Below are 12,431 nucleotides of genomic sequence, written 5' to 3' on the forward strand. Positions count from 1 at the left end.
TAATCAAGATTTGGCATCGTTTCATAGTAGTGGTCTGACAACTCATCAGTAACAACTCAGAGAAGACACTTTTTTTATCTCCCAAGGCCAGAAAATTACTAAATCACTGCTGAAATCGGCTGGTTTATGTGCTTCATTTCCCTGCACAACAAAGATGCACAGCTGCAGATCCATCTTTATGCAGACATAAATAGGATAGAGACTGCACAACACAGAGGAAAAGAAAACTAGGCTGCATGTCTGTGCCTATGTCCACACATGTATACTCTAGAGAAGAGCTAAACAAGTTTAGATTGAGAGGAGATGTTTACAGTATGTTTTTATTGACATTATGTTTACGTGAGCCAGTTGGGACAGCTGTAGACAATGGTCTTTCCAGACTCTTTCTTCTAATGCTGTTCACAGATGTACCTTTTGTGGAGCCTTTAATGAAGACCAACCCAATCTGTGTGACCACTGTGAAGCTGGACCAGGGACCTTGGAGTCCCGACATCTCATCACCTATTCCAAAGCTGTAGGTCTACCATTCTCCAGTGTAACGTGAAGGTTATCCCAAGGAGACTTACTTGTATTCTGTAGTGTTGGAAGATTTTCTAGTGCCAGGGATCTCTTCTCCGTTCTTCACCCAGTAACTGGCAGAAAGGGGGCTGGGACTTGTGGTGAGATTACACTGCAATGTGACAGCCGGACCATACAGATGAATCACTACATCCTCACTGGCATTGATCCTGGGCTCTGAAAGAAAGGATACATTAAATAGCAACAAATCTTCACTGCCAATTGTGCCACACTAGTTTAAAATTCAAAGGGGAATCAGGAAGGGAAAAGATTACACAAGGAATGTCACTGCACTACTTTGGGAGACATCAAGAAAGTCACAATAAAACAGCTGACCACTAGTGAAGGCAACACCTTACAGATCAGCACTCCTATATGAAAAAAGAGAATTATATATTTTAGATTGTTTATTTTAATATTTAACCTCACGACACATTTCTACATAAGATTATTAATAAGTTTTTACACACTATTGGCCATAACATGGGAAAACACACATCCTGTGACTATTATACACAAGAGATCAGCTAGTCCTTTAGAAGCGACTTCTTTCTATTGGTTCTATTACTTTGTTCCTCTACTTCAAGGTTTAAAACAAACTCATCTTCTGTATAGAAAAGTTAGACAGTCTTCTGAATATTATTTCCAGACTTCCCCCTGCAAAAATACTAATGTCTACGTAAGGAAAATATTCTGTGCACACAAGGTATTTCAAATAGCACAACTTCCCTGGTGTCTGAAATTCAAGCAAACACCCAGTGTGAGTAAGGCACAAGTCTGATTAAGAATACCTGAAAGTGGCCCTTAACTCTTGGCAATAAAAAGTGAGAATATACACCATGTTAAGAGTCAGAAACTATTTGTTTTCTGAAGTAACCTTAAACATAAACATTTATGAAGAAAAAAAATAAATATGTGAGCCCCATTGCATAAACCGACCACAAGAGTTACATGCTTTGCTGCTTGCACTAGAACTGAACCCAGGCTATTTCACATTATAATCTTACCTGGTAACATTAAATTCACATTTTTTAGGGAAAAGCCTTACGGAAGTGATAAGATTAGTATGAGGGCACTGTCCTTACATTTGATAACCACAGTTTCTTAAGATCATGCAGACAGCTATTACTGTCTGTCAAATAAGGCTGACAAATTCTTTGAATATTCAGAGACAAGTTTCTCCCCAAACTTGGTAAAAAGACCTTTCTATTGAAGGTCTCATGGCTCACATCTGGCTTCAAGTATTCTGTAAAAAAACCCAACAACCCAACAAAAACATCCAAACACAGGATGCCAGAGCTTAAAGGAAATTTAAGAATTCTTGCTGTTTGTCCTCCAAAAATATCTAGATTTAGCATTGGCTATAGTTTCAGCGTGAACTAAAGACCACTACTAGAGCAGTCTTTACTGTGTAAATGCTGCTGTGTGCCCTCTATCTTTGATGTATCTCCTTACTTTAAAGGGTGAAATGAGTTCCAAAGAAGTAGCTGCTCATTTCACCAGCCACTCTCCTGCAGCACCAACCTCTCAGAATGCAAGGGCTGCCTCCTCTGCATTCTCGTCAGCAGGAAAGGGCAGGAGTCTGAGGAAGTCAGTCACTAACGGACATCTTCATTGTTTTTGCAAGTCAGCACAGAATTTTTAACCCTGTAAATTTTGTTATGCCTTGTAGTATTTAGAACATAAATTTAGTCACAGTCATGCAGTCTTTTGGATATTCATCTGCATAGCACTTGGAACACAAATTATGAAACAGAACGAGGGGAAGTGGAAAATACCAATATCATCAGAAACACTGCATTTTTCAACATATAAAACATTCATCTATCCAACAGTACGGTACTTACTGCCCAGAAAGGCAGGGATAAAATACACCTACCTATAATAACTCAACAGAGCCATTCCAGTCTTGCATATCCTTTCCCCCTCTCCTCAGTAGACTGTCTACAGTTTGTTTTCTCAGCTACTTAAACCTAGGAGTATCATTTGACTGCAGAAAAACTAGCAAGTACTGTAGTAACAGAAGGTTTTTGACACTTCTCTTAGACACTTCACTATTAGCGCATATTTTCAACTGTGTTTCTGCTTCATTTTTCCCATGCTGGGAATTTTATGCATGCAAGAATCTATCTGGGTCCTACAGGGTACAAACTTGTTTTATTACAACCATACCATTACTGGACTGCTCTGTCTGCTTTTCAATCCCCAACAAAAAGCTTGTGTGCATTCTCACAAAAATACTAACAGAGCTCTGGAAATATTTTTAACAATATGTTTGAAATAATAATTCAGTGTCCGCATGTTAGAGAAATAAAATTTTGCTAGAATTCACTGATCATACTGGTTTTTGTTTTAATAATTTTCTTTGATGATAAAAGCAGTGTCTTCAAGTCTGCAGCCTGAAAAATAAACGCAGTGTTTCCCTTTTAGGAGGAGGATGTTGGCAAGACAGGCTTCAGGCCACTCTAACAGAGACTGCAACACATCTAGCAAGGGCCATTCTAACAGATGCTAATGCTGTCTGTGCTGTGCTGAGACACAACCTAAAGTGGTGATCAGCCTGCAGCAGTCCTAGAAACGGAAAGCATAAGTGTGGCCATCAGAAAGCATTATACAAATGCTAGCAACAGGAAAAAAGTCACAAAAAAATTTAATCTAGTCCCTACAAAAACTGTAAAGTCAAAGACTTAATCCAGAAGGGTTTTGACAGTGGTAATCTTATGGCTTTCAGATTCTTTTGATAATGGACTCTTCAGCTTCTAACACTGATGAACCAAAACATATAGAAAAAAACTGCCTGAAGCTCCAAATGACTATTCCTGCTAACTGACACCTCTTCTTAACTACCCCTCTGCTAAGGTGTGATGTCCAGAAAATACTTACAGTTGTCTCGAGCTCGTTTCGCCTGGGGCAAAGTTTGCTGGGGCCTTTTGTGTCTGACTTGCAACTTTTTGAGTTTTAGGTTAAGAAAATTAAAGGCAGTTGCAGTCTCATTTACATCTTTTAACTACACTTATGTTTCTTTAATTTGTTTATATTTTCAAAAAGTGATTTGGCAGTCCTAGCCTGATTTAATTCTAGAAGACACACTGCAAATGGAATACTACCAGGACAGTGACATCCAAAGAAGGATATCCACTTAAAAGAGCAAGATGCTGAACAGTCTCTTTTTATACATCACTTAAATTGCCCATTTTATGCAAGATCAAGGTTTTAGAGTTAAAAAACAATCAAATCCCCAACCATCAATAAGTGAAATTCTTTTTCCAAATTAGGAATGAGATAGAAGCCAGATGCTAGTTCTTGGGTACTAACTTAAAAGTCAAGTTGCACTTGACCTCTCTACACTTCAGTTCTGGTATTGAAGACAAGCTGTGATTTAAAGGGCAGTGAAAAGAGGTTGTGCTTTTTTGGTATGTTTGATGTTCCCTTTCAGTGATCAAATAAACCCAGCAGCAAAATGGCCAGCATTAGCTGGAAACTCCAACACTGTTTAGTCAGAAAATCCCCATTCCAAAGACAAATTGTGTTCACACACACAATACAGCAGCTGAGGCATTTTGGGCAGCTTCAGATAAGATGGTGTCCACCTTCCAGGGACAGCTTGGAAACCTGCGTCCCCCCCTTATCTCCACGTCCAGCACGGTCACGCAGGAGTTTGATGTCCAAGTGGTCTGTCTCCCAAGCAGTAGCTGGTCAGATCTCTTAACATACACAATATTACAGAGTGAAGGCATTAAAGTATCTGGTTCAACATTTCCCCCCCCAACAAGTAAAACACTGAAGCAGAAGCATTATCCCAAGCACAAGGCACTTAGCAATGAAGTCACGATACACACTTCAGAGTTAGTAGCACGAGATGCAACAAGACAATGTTAACTGAGGAGGAAGACAAAAGGTTAAACTTCAGACCCCAGAGCAGGTTAATATCAATGCCCTGAGAGGGGAAAAATCCACTTTCCATACGAAGACATCTTCACAGTAACTCGTTCCCAAATGGTGACTTTTTATATGAAAAGGATTTTCTCCCTCAGTAGGTTACTAAAACTGACTGGACACAAAGAAAGGTGCCTAAATGTCTTAACAGGGGTAGAGGGGATTTCCAGAAGACATTACTTCCTAGAAGACCTTTTTTTTTTTTCTTTTGCTTTGTCTGAAGGCAGTGTAATTTCCTGAAGTTACCCAGCTCTTGCTGTTGTAGGTCATGCAAGCAATCTATGCATCTGAGTTCTCTGGGACCTCAAAGGACAAAGGAAGAATCAAGCATTAGGACTGAAAGCTGAGCAGGTTTGAGCTGAACCACCCAATGGCACTTAAGTTTTCAAGTCAGTCTGCTCATTGGATTCACTATCTGTTTCTTCACACATATCAATGTTGTTTCCATTTTCCAGGGGAAGGTCTCTGATCCAGCAGTGACAACTGCAGCATCAAGCTTTAGGGAGTTTGGGGTGGTTTGTTTTGTTTGGGTTTGGGGTTTTTTTGTGGTTTTTTTCTGTTTGTTTTTTGGTTGTGGGTTTTTTTTTTTTTTGGCTGATTGGTTTTAATGTATCCAAAAACATAACTGAGACGTAATTACAGAGTTTGACATTTTTGTACCCAGACAAAGCTCTAAGTGGTACATAAAGGGTTTATTTATGCACAGAGTACAGTAGCAAAACAACACCTATGCTCTACTCTTTGCCACCTTAGGACATTGAAAAAAATCATTGAGAAAGCAAGATCTCCTGTACCTCCATGCAGCAGGCTCATGTTGCAAATTTAATTGACTCTACCTATAACTCCTTAGACATTTGCTTCACCTTGTTAGCAAATGCAGAAGTTTTGCATCTTACACAAAACGAAACAGGATTCTTCTCTACTCTCTGACAATGCGGATTTCCAAATTGGTCTGGGACCACTTTAAAAGCAAGCTGAATGCAGAAAAGTCTTGTAACAAAATAAAGAACAAAAAGCAATTCTGGGTCAACCACATTCTCTGCTTTTGAAAGCTTTTCTGCTGCCAAAAGTTACATTCTCAGATGAAAGTCATCTAGCTAAAGTTATTAAAGTTATTAGTTCAACAAATTATATTCTCCCCCCCCCCCCCTTTCATAGGCTGGATTAAGAATAGCTGCATCAGTTCAGTGCTGCTGCATCAGAGAACTCATTAGAAACATGCTGCTGCTCAGAAAGGAAAAGAAACACCACAACTTCATGGAAAAATCCAAACATTAAACATCACACATAACTAAAAGGGAAGGATTTGAACAGAAGCATATATGCAACCAAAACCACGTGAGAAGGCATTCAGAGAAATTCCAAGGAAACAGAAGAAATAAAAATAAAACAGTTAGACCTGGGAAGAACAGAAAAACAAATATAAAGGCACTCGTGGAGAAGCCAGCATTATGGTGGCTGGAAACCTACTACAAAACTTAAAAGGAGTAGGGGATAAACAAATTCAACACAGGGCTTGTTTTCAAACGGAAGCTATAAAACAGATCCATAGATTTTCCCCGAGTCCTTTGATCCTAAGGAGAAGAGACACAGATGGCAGACAACATCAGCACTACAGGTAGAGGAGCAGTCTTGGGTTCAAAACAACAGGACAAGGTAGCAGAGGGTTTTATCAGGGTAATGGGAGGGTAAGGGTCACTAGACTGTCTCTAGATACTACAGTGCCACTACTGTAGGGTGCCGGACTCACTCTGAAGGACGCTTATAGTAGCCTGGGCTCGAATCCACGTTATGGAGGGATTTTGCCTCAAGTCATTCCTCCTGGGATCGTTGCTGGCCCTGCACTCGTAAGTCCCAGAGTCTTCCAAGGTAAGGCGGGTTATTCTCAGCACACTCACCCCATTCGCCCCGTAGGCAGTGTTAATGGTGACACGGCGCTTCCGAGCGCCATCCCACAGCTGTTTGAAAGACTCAGCCCGGTTGACTTCAGCATACCACCACTGGATCTCTGGAGTGGGGTTCCCAACCACATCACAGTACAGTTCAAAGGCGTCCCCCGTGAGTTTAGTTTCTGACATGGGCGACTTGACAAACCCAGCTAGAGGGAGGGGCAGCAGAAACGCAGTGACAGAGCGGCAGAAAACAAAAGATCTTATAAAGAACAAAGCAATGAGGTGCAGAAAACAAAGAGTTAAGTAAGACATTAGCATCTATGATACCACAACTTTCATAGAAAAAGTACAACATGGACCACTTGCAGATGGAGGTCAACAACAGTTTGAAAGCAGTGCACCCCCACTCAGAGTATTCACAGGAGGCACAGCCTCACGGCATGAAGCGCCTGCCCTGGCCACTCCAGGCCACGGCTGCCACACACACCAGCCAGCTCAGAGCTGTAGAGCAGACTGATGGGTTTTCAAGCCTTCTACAGTTGCATGGACCTTGTAATTGGCAAGTGTTCAGTGTTCGTGGCCAGATGTCTTTTCTCTGAATCAGAGTTTTCTTGTTTTATATGACCTATCTACCTAGGAAAAAAAGGGAAAAGCCCTAATCTTGGGCCCTACACAGCTCACAACTGTGAACTCTGTTTTGACCTTTTCTTCCATCTATTTTGGACTTCTGAGGCAGGGAACTCCCCAAGATGCAAGTGACCTACTTTCCTGAAGTAGCTAGATCGCCACAGCTCCAGAAGCCTCACTACCTTCTAAGGTAAAAGGGAACTGTAGGGGTATATACGCAGACAGGCCAAAAGATAGTTTCATTAATTAGGAAACAGACAGTAAAGGTACTTGAACAGACCACACGATTTTTGCCTTCTGAAATGAGATGCCATACTGACATTCAGTGGTCAGGCCAAAATACCCTTATTATGGCATGAAATCCTTCAATACTTACCAGCTTCAGAGCTGTGTTAAGAGCACAGACATACTAAATTGTCCTTCAATCCTATTTTCAAAGCTATCTATTGAAAACAGTGTTGCCTTAAAGCTAGTCTCTTCCCCCGCCAGGCCCCCCCCTAAAAGATTAGAATACAGCTGGCCAGACAGATTATGCAGCAAAACCCATCATACTGCTGTGTTCCATGGGCAGCAGGACTTCTCATCAGCAGAGTTAAGAGTGCCACACAGCTGATAAAACTCAAGATTGTTTTATCCCTCTCCTCAAATTCACAGCTTATTTCCAGGAAGAGGATTGAAAGACAATTCAACGGATTTTAGAAAACTGAAAGGTGGACTTCAAGCTTTGGAAAAATTTCTGATGTACACCCATCAAATAGCACTTCCCCACACACATCATTTGACCACGCTCATGAATCAGTGAAACAAACAGTTGTACATTGACTGACAATTACGTGGGAAGTTTGCACTATAGATGCATCCCTGAAGAATCATTTGGGCAAGAAAACAAGACCAAGAGTCTCCAGAGCATGCAGAGAAACCGTTCATTGCTGGCACAGTCGCATTTGAAGAGCAATTGTGCTGTAGCTACAAGTAACAGCTACAAGAACAAACACTCAAAAATATTAACCTCAGAAATTGTTTCACTTACAAACTCATTTGACAAGGATTTGCCAGCCTTCTACTCCTACACTAAAGTAAGCGAGCTCTGTGCTCAGCAGAAATACTACAGCAAGTAATCCATTGCAGGAAGAGAGAGGAAAAGCTACTGCACTAGAAGTGCCCTAATTACCAGGGGTTACAAACTGCACTACAACCACCATTGTTGTCCCTTGAGGTTAACAAGGATCACGCTGTTTTCAACACTGCTGCTTGAGGTAACACAGGAGACCGGGTTATGATCTTGCTCTGCTGGACTGTCCCCATTTCAAGGGATGCTGAAGAAGGATGACTTAGTATTCTCGTAGAGGCATAAATCAAACAGCAAGACTGGCACCTATCTCAGCGTGGTTTACTAAACACAACAGGCTAAAGCACTAGCATATGGCATAGGCTAGCTTATTTCCAAGGCTTAGTGGTTCTCTCTTCTATACTGTAGCCTTCCACCATAATACTGAAATGCCAGTCACAGCTGAAGAGATGACAGTTGCTCAGGGAAGACTGCTCAGAAAGTGATCCTCCGCTTCAGGTTCCCAGTTTCCATTACACACTGACAAAGATGATGAACTCCCCTGTCGTATAACACATCCCTGAATTCAAAGGCCAAGTGACCAAAAACCCTAAAGCTGCAATTCAATCCTACTTCTACAGCTGCCCCAGCCACTGAGCAACCATTACTGCAAGAAAGGCTAACCTAGCCTTTGTAGCAGGAATGAAGGGGTGTAATTGTGTATTTTAAAATAACTGAGCTGCACTGCTGCTGGGGCTACACAATACACATATGTGGTATGAAAAAGTACTGTAAATCCTCTTATTAAAAGAAGTATCAGTAATTTGGATAAAACAAGCTGTCAAAAGCTTTCAGGTTTGGATCTGATTCTGCAACCACTAAGCTGTTGAAAGTATTACAACTTTTGCACAAAGCCTAAAAATAATTTAAAAAGATTAAACTGGACAATTGCATCAAAAGGTCTCTTTAGTAAATATTCTCTGGGTTTAAGTTTTAAACCCTCCATTTCCATGAGTTTCAAATCCTCTTGAAAAACAATGTCTCAGATTACAATATATTTCAATGCACTCTATCCTCATCCTAGTAATCATGTCATCAGCACAGATAACTCCATAACGATGGCAAAGAGAAACACAAACTGAACTTGGTGGCCCTCTCCACCCCACCAAGGGATAAAAATGCTCTTTGAAAAGGTATTCCAGGTTAGAATAAAATCCTGGAAGAACAAATGAGAATGAAGGTGGTAGAAAAGACTCCATATAGAAATTAATAAAAAAACTTTGCATTATAAAGGACTGGCAGTGCTATTAAAAACTCTACACAAGAGTCTCAGGTTATTGTTTTGCATTTTCAGTCATTCAGAAACAGCAAAGGCAATACAGCAAACATCATCAGTAAGTTCAGGCAATGCTTCCAGCTACTGTACATCTGCCAGGGGGCCATTTCCAATTAAGGTTTCTAGCCAAAAGCTGCACAAAGAGATGAAGTCTGCCAGTACCAAGCAGCCATGTTGTAAAAGAGGGGAAAAAAAAAAAAAGGGGGGGGGCAGGGAAAGCTAAATATTACAAAGAACGCTCCCTGTAACACAACAGGAGTCTGGAAATTTAAGTACTCCTGCTTTTTGGCAATAGTGAGTAATTTCCATAATTGTGCAAAACCAAACAGAAAATGACACTATACAGATTTCATTGCTTACATAAGAGGCTTTTGGAGCCCAACAGTTCCCTTACTTGGTCTTCTCCAAGAACAGTACTCACTGCCTTGTTATTACTAAGTTCTGCAGAATTCTAGGGACAGGAGCACCAAAAGAACAAATGCATATTAAAACACAGATCAAGCCAAGAAGTCAAGGTTTTGTTAAAGTGATTTATACTCTATATGTTTAAAACTGTACACTTGCCCTTAATTGTGATTTGTAGCTGTCTTACTTCTGAAGTGTAACCTGTAGGAAGCACTGGTTGCAAGAACCATTTTCAGCTTACAAGCATCAGCCCCATATGGAACAGCACAGCCAAACTGCCACCAACATTCAGGAGCTTTCAAAGGTCAGGGCTCTTGGGAGGTTGAAAGAAAGGAGCAATAATCTAGAGATCATACAGGCTCACAACTTGGGCTATTCTGCTACTTTCTAAGTGAATCCTTACTGTCAAATACAATAGGAGTAAGCACCTTCAAGTGATTACAAGAAAATATTCTTATGAAGTTTTGATATTGTAAATTTTCATGATATTGACAGTCGTATTTATTTCATTATAGTCATCAATAAGTTATTCTATTGCACAGTGAGTTTTCCTCACTAAAAGAAAAAGGTGTTTGAAGGGGAGGGTTGTTCAGGTTTTGGATATTTTTAAAGCTAATTACTGTCATGCATGAAAGAACAAGGGAAAATCTATTGTTAAATATCCCTCACAAAGAAGTCTTCATAATATACCAGAATGCAAGAAAAATAACACACGATGGTCCAGAAGGTGTAGCTATTCAAGTACCCTATTATGTTTCCAACAATTTTTTTAATTCTCATTAATTGATTGTTATATGCTTGAAGAACAGAATGAAGAACAAGTGGCAGTAATATTGGATCACTTTGGAAATGTTTATTGAAGATTTGATCTCATTCACCAATTTTGAGGATAAAGGCAAGGAAAGCAATGGATGAATTGCTCTAGAGAACTCGAGAAACAAATTAGTCTCATACAATTGATAGTCACATATAATTCTGCAAAAGACTAATGAAATCCAGCGTGCAGCAGGGCTCTTCACTGCAATACAAATTTTAAGAGTTTGGAAATGTGAAGAACCACTAGATCCAAATTAAGAAGAAAAAAAAAAAAGCATTTTGAAAGACAGGTGCACTTGAACTGGGAGTGGGGGGAGAAGCTAAGAGCTATTCAAAAGGACAGCCAAAAATTTCCATATGCAGTAAGAGAAACATGTACAGCAGACTCCCAGAGCCAGAAAGCCGGAAGAGCTCCACATCAGACAAATGCACAGTTCAGAAGAGGACAGTGGACAAGAAGCCTAAAGATAGAGAGTTTAAATGGGCATAAAAGCTTAGCTTTACCACTCCTGAGCAACCTGTTTGCATTAGTGAGGCTTTATCAATGGAAGACACCTTTTCAGATTAATTTTTCTTCTGCCAATATTTATGAGCTATCTGTTGGCCAAAAGCAAGCAAGGCAAAGCCAAGCTACATTCCAACTTTGGCATATAAATGACTCACAGCTTTACATACTAGCAATACCCTTTTCAACCTCATACAGCTGCAGCACCCCTTCCAACTGCAGCTATTTCCCTCACCGACAGACGCCAGAGAAGAGTTTGTAACCAAGTACCTCTGGAAGAGGTGTGGGTGGGAGAAGGAACAAGGTTTATTCTCTTGCTGACATCATCATGGGGCTGCAGGATTAAATACATATAAATGCCTAGTTTAATGCTGTATTAGAACTGTGTTGAAATATTTATTTTTGACCAACTTCTGACTAGCTTCTGTTCTACCCTGGCTGGAGTCCCTCTGAACAGCTTAATACTACAACTGCAATGACCGAAGAGCCTCCCAACTTCCTTGCCTGCTAGAATGAACACTCAACATTGGATCTTGATAGAGATATCAGCAATTATAAGATATGCTAGCAGTGATCTACCAGTCTAAAAACATACAGAAAGCAGTACCTGACAAAATCATCCCCGAGTTGCAGAAATGATTGCACTATTAATTTAAGTATCCTTTTGTACTGAAACTTAACACAAGATGCACTAGGCTGCAAAAGAATCAATGACAACGGCAGCGGAGAAGGAAAGCAGGGAGAATACTGATCTCCTCAAGTTAAAATGTAGTCTAAATAAAGGGATTTTAAAAATAAAACTATGTTTTGCCTTAAGAAAACATACATAAGTGCTAGATGAGGAAAGAAAACTTTAAACCAGTCCCAGCAAAGACAGAAACAAACAGGTTTAATTGAAATGCAGGTATTGCAAAAAGCCCCAGCAATACAGAACAAACTAATTTCTCTCAGGTTTGCATATGTCAAGCATGAATATTAAAGCTGAAGACAAGCACAAGACCATCACATCGAACAGCAATAGGAGACCATCTTGAAAAGTCTGCAAAGATCAGGAAACAAGCTATGAAGCCCAAGACTACAAGGGCCTGTTTACAGAGGTTCAAAGCAGTGGTGAATTCTACTTGCACGAAGACAGAAAAAACAGTTTAAAACTCAAAAAAGAATCTGCAAAGCTAGTGCAAGAATAAACCTGATTTTCAGTATAAAGCCAAAATACACTGATGAAATGTAGACTAGTTAGTGATGGAATGCTTTACATTTTCTGTATTTACAATTAAAACCATCACAACCAGCAAGCAGCTGGTATTT

General features: G+C 40.2%; 1 protein-coding gene across 3 annotated transcripts in view; it reads right to left on the reverse strand.

The window, feature by feature from the left end:
* NPTN (neuroplastin) overlaps positions 1-12,431 on the reverse strand; it is a 59,710-nt gene that overhangs the window by 27,244 nt on the left and 20,035 nt on the right. For 2 of the 3 annotated variants that reach the window (XM_027802798.2, XM_055716275.1), the window contains exons 2-3: positions 6,245-6,592; positions 567-735 (exon numbers count right to left, since the gene is read on the reverse strand). In XM_027802798.2, the coding sequence (XP_027658599.2) occupies positions 567-735; positions 6,245-6,592 (517 nt within the window). The remainder of the gene's footprint in view (positions 1-566; positions 736-6,244; positions 6,593-12,431) is intronic. The other variant, XM_055716276.1, reaches the window with a different exon arrangement.

The sequence above is a fragment of the Falco cherrug genome, chromosome 7 (assembly GCF_023634085.1).
Source record: "Falco cherrug isolate bFalChe1 chromosome 7, bFalChe1.pri, whole genome shotgun sequence".
NCBI classification, from domain to species: domain Eukaryota; kingdom Metazoa; phylum Chordata; class Aves; order Falconiformes; family Falconidae; genus Falco; species Falco cherrug.